General features: G+C 36.1%; 1 protein-coding gene across 1 annotated transcript in view; it reads left to right on the top strand.

The window, feature by feature from the left end:
* Nucleotides 1–19,852, top strand: part of Fancl (FA complementation group L) — an 88,811-nt gene that overhangs the window by 37,538 nt on the left and 31,421 nt on the right. Inside the window, exons 6-7 of the mRNA XM_036201493.1 lie at nt 8,732–8,828; nt 13,991–14,059. Of these exons, the coding sequence (XP_036057386.1) occupies nt 8,732–8,828; nt 13,991–14,059 (166 nt within the window). The remainder of the gene's footprint in view (nt 1–8,731; nt 8,829–13,990; nt 14,060–19,852) is intronic.

Below are 19,852 nucleotides of genomic sequence, written 5' to 3'. Positions count from 1 at the left end.
GAATTCAGTCATTGACTGCTCTTCTGTCTCCTTCTCCCTCCTTCTTCTTTTTCTTCTCCTTTTCTTCCTCCTGGTTTTCTTCTTCTTAAAACATTGCTTCTATTCATTGAAGTTGCTAATATTTTTCAAAAGAATCTGGAAGTGGCTTAATGCCCCTGAATGCCCTTAATGTCCCATTCATTGAATGCCCCTGATCAGTGCCACCTGGTGTCTGATCTTCAGTATTTGCCCTTGCTTCCCCAGGCTGCAGCACTGTGCCTACTAACTTTTTGTTGCATGTTGGAAAGTGTGACTAAGTAGGTTCAAGACCCCTCACAAGATTTCTTTTGCTAGACAGATAAAATGGGAAGAGGTTGCTGTAGTGTGAGGTTGAGGTGAGAGTAGGTTGTTTTCATGAGTTGGTTGGCCTGAGTGCTTCCCTTCATCTTCTCTTTGAAGCAAGAGCCAAGTGTGTTCACTGATAGTTTTTTCCATTGATGGATTTTTAAACTCTCAATTCTTCTTATCTACAAGACCAATTTTCATCTCAATTAAAACCTGTTTTTGCTTAGAGTTCATCAATTTCTCGCTTGCATTCTTTTTATGGGTCATATTTCATGGGTTCTCATTGAGATCTTGTAGGGGGTACTCATTTAGATTTCATCTCATCCTGGCTCTAAATTCTAATTAATCTCTCCTTACTGTTATTGGCTTTCTGGATATTCTTTGTCTTTTAGTAGCTTTTCCTGATATTTTTACATCATTTGCTCAAGGGTTTATCAGAGAAAAAGCTAGTAAACTATTAGACCAAGGTCTTGGGACTTGATTTTTTTTTCCACATTCTGACTCTTCAAATCCATTCTGTTTAACTCAAATCTTCAGTAAATTAGATTGCCAAAAGTGCTGCTAAAGATTTTGATTTTGGTTTTGGTTTTGTGTTTGTTTGTTATTATTTCTTTGGCCACTTAATACCTGGTCTTTATCTTGGTCCTTTGTTCAATGTTGTTGTTGTGCTGTGCAGTCTTCAAATCCTGGCTTCCTCAGCAATTCTTTGGTGCCCCACCCCTTCCTTTCCCTTTTTATAAGGCTACTTAATTGAGTTGTTAGAGAAGTTTTGGTCCATAGTATGTTACTCTATTTTAATCAGAAATGGATTTTACATCTAGCTTTAAATGCGCTGTTCTGATGATATTAAAGACTAGTTAATGTTTTTTCATCAAATCAGGCTTTAGGTAAGTTAAGACTCTATTCCTCAGAGGATTTGTATTCCATAATAATGGGGCACAGAAAAGAATACAAACAAATATTGAGATATGATAGTAGCAGTTCCACTGAGATCATGAAGATGACTTAGGCCTTTTGTGCCCTAGAGCCAATCATTCTTTAGATATAAATAGTCAGTAAAGAGAGAAATCATTTAAGTTCATTTTCAGATGCTTCTATGTTATGTCCTTTGTGTTGGGAATATAGGGAAGGCTTGGCATTGGTAGAGACAACATCTTATTTTTTATTCCTATTCTCTTGATAAAATATATTTAAAGCATATTTCCAAATGGATCTGACATGATTGAGAGAAATCCTACACTGAAACATTGAGGATAAGAAATGGGAATTTTGAATCATTTGAGTTTTTCTCATCCAGCTATTATATGTTTAATATGATTTAAAGCAATGAAGATACATAGGCGGCTTAAAATGCCACATGGAACTTAACATCTAGTGGAAGAGTCAAACTTCAACTAGCTGATCATGTAGCACTTAATTACCACTGTGGTAAGTACTGCAGAGTACAATTGTAGCATTTTGTGAGAGCCATTAGCAATAAAGTTATAAATGAAATAGTACAATATGTGAGGTCTTTTATGGAATAAGTGTTCTAAGGGATACATTGGAAATGTTGATTTTTTCCTTTGAATTGTACACATTATTCCGATATGGTGAAAAGGGACTAGATTTCTAACTTGGATGAGAGATGGAAGGATGTGAATTCTTTTGGTATATACCATTCATTAGGTAATAATTATGTATCTTTAGACTAAAGTTACTGTATTAGAAGACTGCCTGTTTCTGTTGTGTGCTTTTTATATTATTTAATTCTCAGAATGAATCCCAAAATAAATACTTTAATACCATGTATATATGAATTATAAATTCAATTTAGGCATGTTTAGGATGCTGCTGCTTGGTACTGTGTCACAAGACACCTTTGATGTGGAACCTTTAATGAAGCTCCTCATAGGTCTAGAGATAGGCACACAGTGAGTGTCAAGCTAGTCAAGTCTACCTTACCATGAGTAAAATGTCTGTTAGCAAAACTACTGCATCCTTAAAGACATTTTTACAATTCTTTTGCTTAGATTGTAAAGATCACAATTTAGCTGTAGGGACCAGGATGAGTGAGAGACTCAGAACACAGCTATTGCTGCTTGTGAAGAATTTCTTAGCAGAGGAGATACTGTGTGAATGGATAGTGAGACACAGGGAGTGAGATTTTTGTCAGCATTTATCTGGTACTGTCCAATGAAGTAAGAAAACCCATGACCTGTACTTTTATAATTCTTAGGTGTGGTCTACTAGGATGTGATAAAATCAGGCTGGGACCTGCAGACTGAGGCCTGATTGTGCTGGCCCCAGTCAGATTGCCATCTTCTGAGCCAGCTGTAATTTAAAATATCCTTTGGACTGATACACACAGTAATTTGTATGATTTAAATGCATTTTCAGAAATGTAATGATTTTGCTACTGTGTTAAAATAACTATGTTTTCCTTATATTTGAATAAATAATCTTATAGATTAGCCAGTGTGAAATCTGATAATAAGAGAAAGATCTTTTCATGGATAACATACACCTTACTTTGCCTTTCAATTAAATAGTTGGCATTTATGGTTTTTTGTTTGTTTATGTTTTTAATTTTTAAAAACATGGTCTTAAACTTGCTATGTAAGCCAAGTAGCCTTGACCATGGAGGCAGTCCACCTGCCTCAGTCTCCTAAGTGTTGGAATTATAGACATGAACCACCACATTCAGCTGTAAAGGACACTTCTAATGGATCACATAGGATCAGGACTTAATATTTTAAATGGAAAGGAAAAAAATTGAAAAATATGGTGGAACTTACCTTTTTCTTCTTTACTGAGGTGACATTGAGAATAAGTTGCCAACTGTAAGTTTGATCAGTCTTGTTTACATTTCCATACTCATTTCAACTTGCCTAAAACATTGTCAACAGCAACTTCTTTGTGTGATAAGATGAATGTGCTGACAGTTCTGGGTTAGTTTTGGTGGTTCACTGGCTTATGACAATAAGTGATACCTGACCCAAGATGAGTTTCTGTTAACTTCAGCTTATGATGCTTCCCAGAATGGCTCATTAAAATGTTCACAGTTAGAGTTTGGCGATTGTCTTTGTGGTGTTGAGTATCTTAGATTTGAAAGCACCAAATACTTTTGCTTTGTTGTGAGTTAGGTCATGTAACCCACTTTACCTAGAACCATCCTAATGTGTTATTCTCACCACTTTAGGATCAAAAACATTGAAGTTTGGGAGGAATGTATAGTCACCATTTACCAGATAGCATATTTATTTTAATAATCACATGTCCATAGATAATTCATAGATTAAACAGTTCTATGAGATGTGAGCTGATGCTTTGTTCTTTCTCAACAGCATATTGTCAATTAGAGTGAGTTCAATTCAGTGGCTTGGCCTTTTGAGTTTTATCTTCAGAAAGAGCTAGATTGTAATGTGATGTGCTACTGAATAATTACCAGTATGTGTTGTTAGGCTTTGTAGTTAAGCCCATAATCTTGGAAACTGGTTATTCGTGGTATCTCTATAACTCTTAATACATTCCAAAGAATTATAGCATTGGAAGAAATGGAAATACACATTTATTTATGCTATTTAGTCCTAATAATTAGAGCAGAGCTTTTATTATTGCTTATCACCTGTGTAACCACAGGCAAGTAACTGAATGTCTCTTAGCCACATTTCATTCATGCTTCAGATAAAACTAATGCCTTCTAATAAAGCCAAAAAAGAAACATGTTATGTGTTGTAGTCTGGCTGTGACAAAACCCCATGGCCAAAAGTAATGTGGGTAAAAAAGGGTTTATTTCAGCTTATAGTTTGTAGTCCATCATGAAGGGAAGTCAGGGCAAGAATTGAAGCAGAAACCATTGAGGAATGCTGCTAACTGGTTTGCCAAGCCTGTGTTTCCTATGTAAACCAGGAACTTGATCAGGCAATGGTTCTCAACCTTCCTAATGCTGTGACCCTTTAACAGTTTCTCATGTTGTGGTTATCCCCAACCATAAAATTATTTTTGTTGCTACTTCATAACTGTAATTTCCTGTTCTGAATTGTAAAATAAATACCTGTGTTTCCCAGGCAGGAGCCATGCAACTTCTTTAGGGAACAAGACCTGAAAATAGCATGTGCCAAGGCTCTGAAGACACTGACCCGTTTTGGCAAAGCCTGTGTACAATTCATTGCATAATTCTGGGCATGGCCACAGGAGTGTGTTGCTGCCTGCTCTCCTTACTTCTACTGTGCTGGCCATATTGCTTTCTCAGTCATGGATAAAATAGCTGTTACAAAAGGAAAACTTCCCCCTGATGCTCTCCTCTGGGAGAGCCAAAGGGGAGGCTGTTAAAAATATACGGTGGGTCTGGTTCAGTCACTAAAGCCTCTGACGTCTCAAGTGTGACCACGAGTGCAGGCTTCCTAAGAATAGGATGCTGCCTTTCCAGTGCACCCTGTGACTAGTCTGAGAGAGTCACAATAGTTCATGATAATATTATGAATGTGCATAACTTCTGGAGAGAATGGTTTTAACCACAAGAGTCTTAGAGAAATACAAATAAATAGATGAGATCAAGAGATTAATGGGAACAGTCTAGGAACAGGAAACAAAGCAGAATCATAGAACTGCACAGTGCCGTTATTTCTAATAGCTGTGCCAATAATGTAGGAAGTTGAGAAGAAGGACAACAAGGGATGAACAGAGCCAACTATTAAGAGTAAGCTTCTAAGTTATGTTGCTTGCACGATGGTAGAGGAAACCTGGTATATACACATGGGAGATAGAGTAGTGCAGAATGAAGAACTAATTGATCTAGCCTTGGCTGGTGAGCTGATTGTTTAGACCTTGCCAGATACAAATGTTAACCACTGGAAGCAAAAGTGTCTTTCACTCTCTATGACATGTAACTGCAAATGCTGCCTGCTGGGCACACTGTTCCACTTGTAGGTGTGCCTAGTTAGAAAATTTCTTTGTTGCTTGCAACACTGCTTATGCTTCTAACATTAGAGCTGTGGATCAAATAGTTAATGGTTACCTGTAGGAGTGTAGGGGAACGGAAGGAGAATGAAGTAAAGGAACAAACTGGCAATTATTGCAACCATTTTTAGAGACTTAAGGAAATCAATTTGATTGTAAAACTGTTCATGCAAACCATTGGAATTGTATAAATAAAAATGGCCACTTGTTTGAAACAGGTGGTCACAGTTTCTTCATTATGCTGACTTCACATATCCATCTCAGGTCATTAGACCCATTTGGATCAAGGCTCCCTACATTCCCCAATGGTCTTAGATAATATGATACCTGTGAAAGGCTTATTAGAACCCCAAAGATGTCACGACTCACAGGTTGAGAGCTGTTGTACTCAGGAATGGCACTATCCACAGTGGGCTGGGCCATCCAACTTTAGTCCTTAATCAAATAAGTATTGCCTGTGGACCAATCTGGAGACCTTTTTAAATTGAAGTTCACTCTTCCCAGATGACAAAAAAGAAAAGAAAGAAAGAAGAGAAAAGAAAAACCCTAACCAGGACATTACACTGTTCTTTTGTAAAGTAGATATAAGCCAATGCTGCTATACTAGTCATCCAATAATTTTAGACTGTATATGAGTTTTATAGTACTTAATTAGGGTAATGATTTAGTTACAATGAATAATAACCTCTTTTAAAACAGGTAAGAAATAAAAAGATTAATAAAATAAAGATTAATAAAACAAAATGTCAGTGTGATTTTATTCTAAATACCCTACTAATATGTTCAAAGTATTGAAATAACAGTAGTGAATTTTTTTAAGATTGGAATATATCCATAGTATTTAACTTGAACAGCATTTGCATCCAGCTGTGAAAGCTGGTACCATACATAACTAGCCAGTCTCACAATGGCTCCTACATGTCCATGCATACATACTGCATTTTCACATTCATAGGAACAGAAAACCAAACATTTCCTACAGGAGAAGCTATCTGACTGGCAAGCTACGACCCAAGAGAAAAGGGATGAATCAGTGTGAACTGAAGTGAAGCAGAAGTGCTTTTAGTCTGCGAGTCTTTGCCCAGTTCTTGAGGAGAGAGGAGTGTTCCCAGCTCAGAGAGGAGAAAGAGCGCTAAACCTGGAGAATGAGACGAAGTGCAGTAGGTCAGTTGCTACTGGGTAGACTACAGGATTTCCACTGCAGGGTCAGAGACTGCAGGGGATGGGCATGGGCAAGGGGCTGATGGGATTTTAAAGAAGGGTAGATGTTGACATGGAGGTCAGCGTGGATCAGTATTATAAAGAGGAAGGAAGTGGCGAAAGTGAATGGAGCAGGAGTTTGGGATAGTCTAGGAGTGACGTAATCAGTGCTGAACAGTCAAAATGGAACCTTTAAAGGTTTGAAGAAGTCTATTCCTACATCCCTCTTAGTCTGGGCTTTGATGTGGGCTGCCCTGTCGATGTTAGTACTAGTTAGGTGCATCTAAATGGTTAAGGAAAAGAAGCTAAACAGTTTAAATTGGTCAAACTAAGTCCAGTATTTCAAGAGTTTAAAAAAAATAATTAGCTTTAATATGTTTTAAATCCTGTTCATGTTCACTCAGATCAATCTGTAGCTCTCACATTAGCAATTATAGATTTCATTGTTATTAATCTTCACTCTTGATCTTTTCTTTTTTGAGCTTCCCAGAGTTGTCACCTCTTCCTCTTCAATTGCAGTTGTTAAGTGGGTTTACAACAGTGTTTGTAGCTACCATCCTTTTTTGTTTAGCTAGATTCTAAATGTTATAAGTAAACAGTTTTGGTTTTATGATTACATAAAATTTTTTCACTGTAAAGTTACTAGCAGAACGTTTTTAAGGTTTCCATGTGTTAGTATTTAGAAAACTTCATCTTCTGTTTTGATTTCTCATGTTGTTTTCGGCCAGTGTGTAACCCTGCTCTGTTTTACAGATCTTTTCTTGGCTGTCACCCATCTCAGAGCCTGCCCCCTTTACTCCGCTTTCAGACAGTGCTTTTGAAGCTGTCCCTTCATAAAAGTTTCTAGGCTTTTGCTTCAATCCATGCTGATTTTTGTTAATTTTGAAACTGTAGTTCTTACTTTAAAAATCCCTGTATTTGTAAATACATATAATGTTTATAAATAGAAGAAAGACAAATTAATGCACATGCCTTTCTTGTTTGGGGTCTGAAGAAGTTTTCAGTTAGATGCACGTATATCTGATCCCATGAAAAAGGGGTTGGAGATAAATGCTTCCATTTTTTGGGTGTGAGAAGTATAAGAGGTTTTTATAGATACTGGTGGAAAAAGCGAGTAACCATGTATATACACAAATACATTTTCTACCATAGTTTTACTTTCATTTGTTTTCTAAGACTTTAGACTTTTTTACTCATTAGATAGAACTTCCACTCTGGATAGGTTGGTTGTACATTTTAATCCATTATTGAACACATACATGCTCTTCAGATTCTTGCCTGGTGTTCTACAGCTTCATTGTCCAATGTTTTCTTTAATTGAACCATTTTGCATTTGTTCCTGGTCTGTAACCAACTGGATTATAGTGATGTTGAAGTTAGATAGAGGCTAAAGTTGGTTCTCAGCATCTCTCTAGGCAATGAGTTGCACAGTGGTCTCAGCCCACTTTATGCCTTTAAAGAAAATAGTATTGTAAAAATGTACCGGACCATCTACACTCCAGGTACTCTAGTGAACACACTGCCTACTTTGAGCCACTCTGGAGTAGCTGTGCTACTCAAGGGACTGCATTTTTACAGAATGATGTATTTCACAGGATACTGGTTTTCATTGTAGAGAATTCATGCATTTAGAGCAATTCAAAGCCAAAACAACCGAGTTTGAGCTATGTGTTTAAAATATAGTCATCTTGAATCATGCCTGGGTTAAGTGTCAGAAGCTATATTTTGTGCAAAAAGGAAATTTATTGTTAAGAGACCAGTCCATACCTGTGCTTATACAGCATTTTCCATAGGTTTAATCTGAGTGGATGAACTAATATCAGCCAGATTGTTGTACAGTAACATTACTGATAACAAAGGAGAAGTTCATTGAGGAGAAAAACAAATAAAGGATGCATAAAAACCTCATAGTGTATGAAACTACAGAAATGGATCAAAGAATTTGACAGGAAGTTTAATGTGTACATAAGTAGATGCTGACAGAAACATGCTGTGTGTGCCAAAGGTTCCAGTGATGGAAACGCGAAACATAGTGCTCACTGACCACAGCATGAGCCTTGACACACATTGTAAATAATCCTGAGATCTATGGCTGCATTAAGCGCTGGGCTGCTGTATTAACTGCAGTAAATCTATAGCAGGAGGAGATGCTGGCATGCAGAAATTCCTGATTAATTTCCTCCATGTAGTAGAAGGAATGGTACCCTCCCCTGCACCCCATAGCCCACCTCTGTGTGATCATTTTTTATTCTCTTTTGCTCACCAGACTTGTGTGTGTGGATACTTCCTTCAGTACCATCAAGTTAAAAGCACACGATGCTTCTGGTAGAAAGCATGTGATCACTGTCAAGTTGAAGGCGAAGGTACGTGCCTTGTTATTATGGTCAGGAAATACTTTGAGAAATGAACTCTGGATGTTCAATGTTTAGAAGTCCTGGTTATTTTTTAAATGACATGGGTGATTTTAAAAATTGATTTTAGAAAGCCTTAAGGAATTTATTCATCCAGTTTCCAAAAGTCTAGATATAATTTCCTGTCACTAATTTATTCCAAATTTTATCAAAATGCAGACATTACAATCAAGAAATAAAGAGTCAACAGGCCCCCCAAGCACCATAACATTAGTGGTGTAATATCCTTTTTAAAAAATAGTGATAAGTCCCCTGTCCTAATAAACTTCTGAGAAAGTCTCATGCCTCTACTTCTGACTGTGAGTTGTTTTTGTAGTTCTTATCTCTTTCCTCACCTGACCCCCCAACACACACACACACACACACACACACACACACACACACACACACACACACACATGTGCATGTACAGTTTATTATTTATTTTGCCTAAAGTTTTTAGGTGTATATGTTCTAAGAATTTAGAAATGTTATGACTTTATAAGCTTGTTTATGCTAGTGATCTATAAACAGTCACAAAACATTTGTTTTATGTTTTCATTTCATCTTTATGTTTCAGTTCTAGATTGGGAATTTTAAGAAATAAATAGGAAAGCTCAACATATTAATCATTCCCTTAGTAACAATTGGGGAAACATTGAAATGTGAAGGAAACCAGGACATTCAGATTTTTATTGTTTCTAGTAGTCATCAATCAATTCTATTTCAGAAGATTGTAGTGATGAAAAGATCAATTGTATTTGTCCTTTTAAAAAATGAGTCTGGCATTTAAGGTTTTCAAAAGAGAAAATAAACAAACATATAAAGCTGTATTGGGTGGCATAGAGAAGTTGGGATGTCTTAGTGACTCCAAGAGGCAACTTCGGCAGTGACTCATTTCTCCTCATTAATTTCTAAAATGTGTTAGAGGTTTGTTTCATTAAAATAATTTTATTTTCTTTTTAAGTTTTTAAAGGTATGCTTCTAAAAAATAGAAGTCATCTTTTAACCTTACAAAAGGTCACATTTATCCAGCCACAGTGGTTCTTCCTCTTCACTCATGTTACTGTTTAGACATTATACACTGAGGAGACTCGCTTTGCCGCTGGGAAGGTCACAGCCCATGATTTTAAAGCATCTGTCCTCAGGGTGAAAGCTCGTGTGCTTGCTAAGCACACAGTGCTTGTGTCCACACTGCTCTGTGTTCAGAAGACTTCCTTTTTTTTTTTTTTTTTTATTAATTTTAAGTATTGTGGGGTTCAGTGTAGCAAAATGTTTTTTTTAAATCTATATAATATCAACATCATTGGTGATATTGCAAATGGTGATGTGGACATTAGTATGTTCCATTATGTCTGTTGCTTTAAAATATAACTTTACAATGTAGATGAGTTTTTTCTCTACAAATATTTTTCTGTGTCTGTTTTACAACTATGGTTTCACAATACTTACTACAGATAGACACTGGCAGAGAAAAAAAAAACTTTATTTGAGATGGGAGGAGGTGGGGGTTGTATTTGAAAAAGACGTGGGGTCTTAATCTTATGTTGGTGGTCTTTATTAGACTTGTCTATTTAATTTAGATTAATAGATATGCCAAGGGTGTCTTCAGTATGTGATCTCTCTGTCTCCCCTTCCCTTTCTTCCCCACTCAGTATTTAGGCCTAGGGATATCAGTTAGGAAACATTAATCACTAAAGCTATTTGGTAGGATTGTAGAATATAGTATTTTAACCCAAACTATGGTTTTTAAAAACAAACCTTAGAGAGTGGTTTTTTTTTACATACATAAACCTTTGTTTCTTGACTTGACATATATGGAAGACATAGATTTTGTTTTGTTTTGTTTTTATTCTTGAACACGTACTCTTTAAATTCTATCACCCTCCTCACCATCCCCAACCACAGTGAACACAAACTGATTTGGGCTAGACAACAACTGTTAAAAATAAATAAATCCTGTAAAAACAGTGTGTGTTACAGGCGGAGAACTTGGCCTTTGTGGTTTGTGTGTGTTTACTTGCAGGCAGCCTTCTTGGTCAGAGCAGATTAGGACTTGGTTAAAATGTGTTGTGGAGTAATAGACTGTAGAATCTAAAAACTATTGCAACAAATATATCTGCTTAATAGCATATAATTCCTTGAAAAATTATCATTTGGCTTGCTTCAAGAGAGATTTACAGAATTATTATACTGAGAAATTATTAAAACTTACACTTGAAAAAATTTTTTGAGTCAGAGTCTCACTGTGTAACCCCAGTTAACCTGGAAGCTGTTGTGTAGACCCAACTAGCCTCTAGTAACCATGGTGACCATGCTTCTGCCTTCTGGGTACGAGGGCTACACATGTGTGTCGCTTTGCCTCATTCTTACATGCAGAGTGTTGTTGTCAATTAGATTTCCAAAATAAAAGTTTTCAGGCTGAGCTCTAGGTCAGTTGATTAACTGCCTTACCCAAGACCATGGATTCCATGCCCAGCGGCATCAAAACAAGCAAAAATAACAATAGAGTTTTTATAACTACTGCAAATTGGTATTACATATACCGTGAAAACTTAAAAGCCATCCTAACTTTGCCTGGGTGGGTTTGGTACACTGTATGTAGTTCCACACTGTAATTTAGCTACTGTAGTCCAGAAACTATTTTGAAAATGAATTTAGACATGATGGTTTATTCCTGTGATCCTAGCACTTGAGAAGTTGAGGAAAAAGAATTGTCCCAAGTTTGAAGATAACCTAGGCTATACAGTCAGTTGAGTTCCAGCGGTGGGCTGGCCTACAGAGTGAGACCCTATCTCAAAAACCCAAAAAGGAAAATAAAATTAATATCAATGTAACTTTATATTTTAATAATTCATAGTAAACCCCTAAACACATAAAGTTGCTTTTTTATTCTCTTCACTTATATGAAGTTTATTTGAACAAATTGGTGTTTCATGTAAGTAATAGTAATATGTATATTATATCCTTGTATTTATTGAACTTAAACCAAATGTGCAATAAAACCACTACATACAGATCAGTTTAATTCATTAGAGCCTGGTGTGTTTACACAATTATAAATATGTACTACAAGTGTCATCATCTCACAAATGATACAGAAGGCTTATTTGTATACACAGGGTTATCAACTATTCAGTTGGCTTCATTTGTTTAACTCTCTTTTGGGTATGGATCTCCCTCCATGTCATTTTACTTGTAGTATTTCCTGTACTGAACCTGAGTTAAATGTGGGGTTTGACTTTTCTTACTGTTATATGTGTACTTGAGGACATGCAGGGTCACGGAGGCTTTCTGTGACCTTCCCTTCTATTCTTATACTATCCACACTGATGACTCTAAGTTAGAACTGACACTGGCCATTGGTAGATCCCAGTGTGATGAATAACAACCCAAAGTGAATCAAATTTTCTGTTTCTGATCCAGGGAGGTTTGGAGGGTACATACTTTATCTTTTAAACTTTTTAATATCTGTATCTATACCTATCTACCATCTGTCATCACTCTATAGTGCATGTATGCCATGGCATGCATGCTGAAGAACAGCCTTTGGGAATCAGCTCTCTTCTTTCACCATGTGGTCCCTGGATTGAGCTTACAGTGTCAGCCTTGGTGGCAAGCCCCTTTTCCTACTAATCCATCTGGCCACCCTGCATATTTTTAACAAATCCTGATGATTTAGAGGGAATAGATCTTTATAAGACTTTAGGTTCTGTCATTTTCACATGTGTAAGTCTGAGAAGTTAAAGGTCCCCTCTAGGACTTTAAAAGTTAAGTAACACAGCTGGAACCAGAGAGTGGAGCGATGGGGGCCATTGTGAAGGGTGCGGAGACAACTCATATAACTTAAAAAGTAAAGGTGTACATGTTTTTTCCTCCATGGTTACAGCCCCTGCTCTAAAGTACAACCTGGAATATCTTTAATTGCCTGAATATACTCCATTTTCCTTAACCTGATCTTTTGTTTTCTTTTTCTTGTTTCATATTTAAGCATTATAATATTTTTGTGTATTTCTGTTAATTTTGTTACTAGTTTTATATATCCAGATAAAGTTAATTAGTATGCATAGATACTTACTTCATTCTAGTCAAACTTGATAGCAAAATGTTAATTCTTTGGGAAACATTGAATTCAAATATAGTTATTAAAAAAAATGTTATTGCTTCACCTTCTCCTCCTCCTTCTGTCCCTGTGACTTCCCCAGTGATGAAAAATAAGAGACTAGGAAGTAAAGCCTGGAACTTAAAATAGTTTGTCATAGGAAGCTTTTTAAACTCATCCTCTTCTAAGGAATTTAGCTTTTTAATGGCAAGTAATGAGTATTTTTAATTATAAATGACTTTGAAGATTTCAGAATTATATTTTAATTGATTTAGAAATATAATTCTCTAATAAGAAATTTAATTTTAAAAAAGCTATTTTTTTTTATCTTTGGTAACTTAGAAACCTGATTTGTTCTTATGACTATCATTTCTTTTTATATAACCAAGTAATTAATTTTCTAATAGTTTTACCAATCTAAAAATTTTTCATGCTTAAAACTGTAAGTTTTATTTTTCCTTAATAAAATAGATGTTCCATCATTTCTGTTATCTTTTTGTTTTTTGTTTTTTTTTCCTCTTCTTAGTAGTTGCCTATTATGGGAAGTCTTATTTCAATTAATAAGTACATGTAGTCATTGTTGTATGCTTCTTGATTATTTAATGACACTGTCTAGTCAGTTGGTGACTGAAGCTAATTGAGATTAAATTTATGACCAGGAAGAATTAAATAACATTTGGTTTAGTCTCTGTTTAAAGAAAAGCTTAACCTTTAGCTTTGGTCCCTACTCAGATCACACCAGCAGCAATGATCCTGACTCAGATCAATGCTGGTTACTCAGCACTTTTTGGAACTCCCACCTCACTGCATCTTGTACCTTCTAAGCATGGAGGGGGGCTATTAATCACCCCTGATATCACTGTAATAGTACAATTACAGCATGTGCATATTTAATATATGTTATATAAGTATTACATCAGTATATATGTTTGTAGTTATGATGCCTTTCCTAATGTATTTAGTTTTTCTGAAATGCCTCATGTCAAGTTGTCACACAAACACAGGAATGACCTATTTTCATGCTTTGTCCCAGTATCCTGTAGAGCCACCCGATTGTGTTGTGGACTTTCCTGTTCCGTTTTCTGTTTCCTGGACACCACAGGTAAATACTAAAGTTTATTTTAAATAATTAAATATTATATTATCTTTAGTTGAATGATCATTTTAAAGTCTAAAATTATTAAATTATTTGTTTTTTAAGCATTTATGTTAACCCTCCTGCAATAATTCATATTTTCAAAAAAATGAATGTCTGTTTTCTCTATATATACATGAGCATGCACACACACTTGTGTAGATTTCATTACTTTAAGCAAACATGTAGAAGCTCTACTGATATACAGTGTTTTGTTAAATTTAAATCCTAAAAAAACTCTTTAGAAAGCAGTGAATATAAGCAGGGTTTGTGGAATTTTGTATATTGTTGAATTGTGAATATTGATGACATATATAACCTTTATAAGTAAAGGATGGAATATAAACTGTACCATGCCTTGTATCTGTGCTTACTCTACCTAGGCTAATTCAGTTTCCTAGTCCATCAATAGAGATCAGTGTCTTTATAACCATGTTATAAACTGATGTTTCATATATACATATATATATATATATATATACTTAGAAAGTGATATTAGTAGTAAAATATATTTTAAAATTGAAGGAGGACAGTGTCATGATGAGATTGTTCACTGTCCTCCTTTGCACCAGGTCAGTTTTGGTAGTTGGTAGTACCTAGGAGAAAACATCTCTGCTTGTAGATTGGAAAGTGAAAGCAAAGTCACAGTAACACTTTGTAAGTGTTCTCTAAGTGGAGACCGTCCATGTCCATGGTGTTGTTCTGAACTGTTTAAAATAGACATAGATAGTTATACAATGGTTTTAAAATACATGTATTATTATTGTATGTTTTGATGTGTGTGTGCATGTGTGTGCTCTAGTGTACATATGGAGATCAGAGTACAACTCTGTGGGGTTGGTTCTTTCCATCTTTAAGTGAGTTCTAGGAATTGAACTCAGGTTATCAGCCTTGAGTGGCAAGCTTTGCCCACTAAGCCATCTCACCTGTCCATAAGTTAATTTTATAATGCTTAAGAGGACTTAGGTTTATATGAGGATTTGAATAATTAATCAGATATTTTACATCATATTTATTTTTCTCATTTTCTTCTTCATAAACAACAACAGCAAATCCCATTTCCTCTATTGCAATCTGATAAAACGGAAAATGTCTGTTATTTTCTTTTGGTACTAGATGTAGCTTATAAATTTATAAAAATAATATTTTCTTTTCAACAGTTCATTTGCCTACAAATTGTATTACTTTTTTTCTTTAGAAACATCTTTGTCATTTAACCCTGAAAGCCTCATCTTTCAGTTAAACTTCTTTAAGGTCGTGAGAAAACACTGCATCTGAATTGCATGACTCTTTCCAAGATGCTACGTAGAATTCACACTTTAATATTTATCTTGTGATGAATTTCTTAGTTTTCTTTTTATTGTGGGTACTGTGTAAGTTTCCCTGAAATGTCATGAAGAGTATGTGTGACACCAAAATTGGTTTGGACTGCTAGACTGGAAACTGCTTGGGAATGGTTTATCTTAAATTTGGTGTTCTTGCTTTACACAAGCTTGGAGCCTTGGGCTTGTGAGTGTGCAGTTAATGTAATATTATTCCATTAGAGCTTTAGACTTGACTGTTGAAAATTTCTTTTTGTAATAGCTCCAAGCAAACAGGATTAATTAGTAGTAAATGGAATGTAATATTTTTAATATTTGTAGATATATTAATCTTCTTACAGTTCTAGAAAAATGAGGACTCCTTTTAACCCACAGCTCACACTGGACAGATGTTATCTTGTCACCTTTGCTTTAGATGTGTATCTAGTGTGCTCCTCTCTATTAGAAATAAAATGTTCTTGGAACCACATTGGGCCTGCTCCTTCTTCTGGGCCTCATTTCTTCTGTGCTCTTTAGTTTTCTAAATAGGACTCTCTTTCCCTTCAATTCTGAGTACACTATCCTTGCTATCTTATGCTATATTTGAAGTGTAAGGGATTTAAATCAGTATTATTTAGTTGACTTCTCTACACTTATCTCTGGGTGTCAGTTTACTCATTTATGCTATATGTTCTTATCTCCATCAGTCAGTTAATTTATTCACTGCTCTGTTGGTAAATATATCCAGTTTCTTATTATCAGCCTGCAATACAACACTTCTATGTACTTCCCAGTGCATATGTATGAGGATTTCGGTATGGATTATTCCTATAACTGTTATATGGAATATGCCTTTTTGAGGTTACTAAACCCTGCCAGCTTGCCTTCCCAAATTGGTTGTATAAGTCTGTACTTATATCAAGGCACACATAGTAATTCTTACATTACCATATTTTATTTTGATCGCAGTCTGCCTCTTAATTCTTACCAAGAGTTGATAATCATTGCTGTGTTCATAGTCTTTGCCTGTTAGAAGTCTTTTTAGAAGATATGCATGCATCTCTCATACTGTTTTTATACCAGTGCTTTCCTGGTTACACAGAATAGGAACATCTTTTCATAGCATCTGTTTGAACTCTGTGTATTATGTTTTATATATGTTTTATGTTTATATGCCAAATTTTCAGAGTGGTCATGTATATTAGTTTGAACAGTTTTGATTTTTTTGTATGTCAAGGAAAATCTATACCTTTTTTTCTGAAAAGATATAAACTTCATAGTTTGTTCTAACAGTTATAATTTGTTCATATTCAAGTATTATAGAACAATCTAAACTTACTCTTGTCTACATTATACATGCAGTTTGGACATGTCTTCTTTTGTATCAGTCCGAGGTAATTTCAGTTTTTTTAATATAATACATATAAATTAAAATTTTGAAATTTTCAAAAAGTTTTTATTTGCATATAAGTATCGACCTATTTTTTGTGATAGAATATGAACTCTGATTCTCTTCAACATTTAGAATGTGGGCAATACGAACTTGTTTCTGCAAAGTAAGATGCGGGGTGACGTGACATTGTGTGTGGTCCTTTTTCACAGACTGGCTGGGCCGTCCTGCTCTTACAAGTTTAGGTTTTTTCTTTCCTTCTTTATTTCTAAACAGTTTGATTCTTAAGCAAACAAATGTTACTGTTGTAGTCTAGTAATAAAGTTGTATTTAAAATACTGTATATAGAGTCCACATAACTGATCTTACAAAGTCTTTGTCTACTTCTGTACATTTCTTCTCTGGCTTCAGTGTTCCTGGACTTTGAACTGGGAAGATCTTTATTTTCCTTTCTTTTTGTAACATAACAGACATGGCTTTGTGGCATCCATATTAAAAATGGGTAATTTTCCTTATGGTCCCCGTCTTCCTGCTGAGTTGATAATGTTTTGATGTATTTTTCCTTTGCCCTGATGAGAGGTCTGCTGCTGCTGCTCTGACATGTTCATTTGGATGAATAATTATAACGTGCACAGTGTCAAGCTGAAGAGGGTAGGCTCTGTGCGTCATGACAAGCCCAGTAGCCGGTGCAGGTGTCTCACAGCATGATCAGCAACAGCCAGTGGATTCTGGCTCAGAGGGGACGTTCTGAGTTGGGAGAATCAGCGGCAAGGGCAGGGCTGCTGCTGCTCTTGCTGCAATGCTGTGTGCCAGAGAAACACAGTGTCTGGATCTCTTCTCTCGCTCATTATGTTTGCTCAGTACATCCTCCTTGCAGATTCTAGTGTAGAGTCTAAGAACAGCTCGTGATTTTTATCTCTCTTATCCCACATGTGCTATGAAATATGTTACTTTTAAGATTTTTACACACATGCCATACATGTCAATATTGTCAACTGAGTGTGCTAATCTCAGATTTCAGCTAATTCCAGGTCACAGACTAATCAAAAATAGCTGATTTCTACCTGGAAAGTGTGATATTAAGTGCAGATTTGAGGAAGTAGCCTTGTCACAGACAGTTGGGAAATTTAATTTGATCACATACAATGAGCAGTGGCTTGTATATTTCCTGCCATGGAGAAATCTGATCCTCCTGGGACAGTGCCATGGATCAAGAAGAGTGTCACTAGTGGGAGCCTCTGGCAGGCCATCTTGTGATGACTGAAGAGTGTAATTACTGACGAGTCCCATTGATCAGCAGGGAACTCAGGATTTTCCTCAACGCTGCAGACCCACAATTGGGCAGCCTCACTTCACTCTGGTTTACACTTCACCATTGTTTTGACTCTTTTTTTTTTTTTTTTTTTTTTTTTTTGAGACTGGCTGCACAGGATAGCCCAGGCTGTCTTGGAACTCATTATGTGGCTCCAGGGGTCCTGAAACTTAGAGCAAGCCGTCTGCCCCAGTCTCCTGAGTATAAGTTGTCAGTCAGTGGCAAGCTTCTATGCTTGGCTCTTAAATGGTATAATTTCATACAAGTTTCTTGGCTGCCTTTTGCCTCAGTTCTACATACAGGAACTTTTCATTTTCACAGATGTTCAGGGAAATACATTTTGTAGAGAAACCCAACTTCAGCAAAGCCCAGAGCACGGCTATCTGCTCTAAGAACCGCGGGAGTTGGGTGCAGGTCTTCAATCCTTCCAGCGTTCCTTCCTAGGTTGCCTGGGTCAGAAAATTCACAGAACCAGAGTCTTCTTTACTCATAAATTAGTAAGTTATATATGCTTTTGCTTTTTTGGCATATTATTTTTGTCATTGGTAGTATAAAAAAAATAAAAGATAAAAGCCAAGAAAAGGCATCTTTTTACTTCTGTAATGTGACAGAAAGTGTGCAGTGAAGGAAGGAGTCACGGGGTCTTTTGGCCTCCAGGGCCTGTTAGCCGCCTCTCTGCTTTCCTTCTTCAATAATATCCATTTTAAAAGGATTGTGCCTTAAATGAAAACAAAGAAAAATGCAAAGAAGCAAAATTAGAACATTATAGTCACCTGGTACATCATTATGTACCATGTGAAACTATGCCTTGCCATTTCTAAAATACCAATAATAAAATATACATATTCAAATAATCCTTAGGGTCATGGGAGTTTTCTTCGTAGTTGGGCTTGCATATGTCCATGGCATGAAGACTTTATGTGTATGATCACCTCTTCCCTGTTTGTTCATCAGGTCTTCTTAATCCAGGTGTTCTGTTGTTTTGCTTATTTTCCCCATTAGTAGTTAAAGATTTGTGTTGCAGTTGTAAATACAGGCTCTGACATTGCATCTTATCATAGTGTGGGTGTAGCACAAATCCTAATTGGTCTTAATAATAAAACCTGGAGCCAGATATTGAGGTAAATGCTGAAAGATCAGTAAAGGAACCAGCCACTAGAGAGACTTCTTACCTCTACCGAATCCTCAGCCTGGACCCTGCCTTATCACTTCCTCTCTCCTCCCAGCCATGTCACTTCCTGTTTCCTCCTCCCAAGTGCTAGGATTAAAGGCGTGTGCCACCACTGCCTGGCCTGATCTCCAGCAAGCTTTATTTGTGAGAGCACCAAACAAAATATCACCACATGTGGGTAGCCTATTTATTACTTTAATTTTCTATCAAAATAAAAGTTACACTTGAACATAGTTTGAGTTAGAATTCAAGGTATAGTTTAATTTTTTTTTTTATTTTAGATAAAGTAGCATTTCCTGCCTTCTTTTCCACTTGCTCCACTTTCTTCAGTGTCAGCCCCTTTAAGCTATTAGCATATCCTTTTAGCATTTGAGTTACGCAGTTTTTCTATCACTGGAATGGAGAATACCTGAGGTAATTCTTGTTTTGACTTCAGTTTTGGAAATAAGAGTCTGTGCTCCAGTAGTGATCCATTGCTTTTGGTATCTGGTATACTTAGGTGTCTGGTATAGAGGTAACTCATCTTAATGGGAATGTATAGCTTAGCAAAAATGAGAAAAAGAAGGGTCCTGGGTCTACCCCTGTC

The sequence above is a fragment of the Onychomys torridus genome, chromosome 10, assembly GCF_903995425.1.
Source record: "Onychomys torridus chromosome 10, mOncTor1.1, whole genome shotgun sequence".
In the NCBI taxonomy this organism is placed as follows: Eukaryota; Metazoa; Chordata; class Mammalia; order Rodentia; family Cricetidae; genus Onychomys; species Onychomys torridus.
This window is presented reverse-complemented; position numbering and strand designations above follow the sequence as displayed.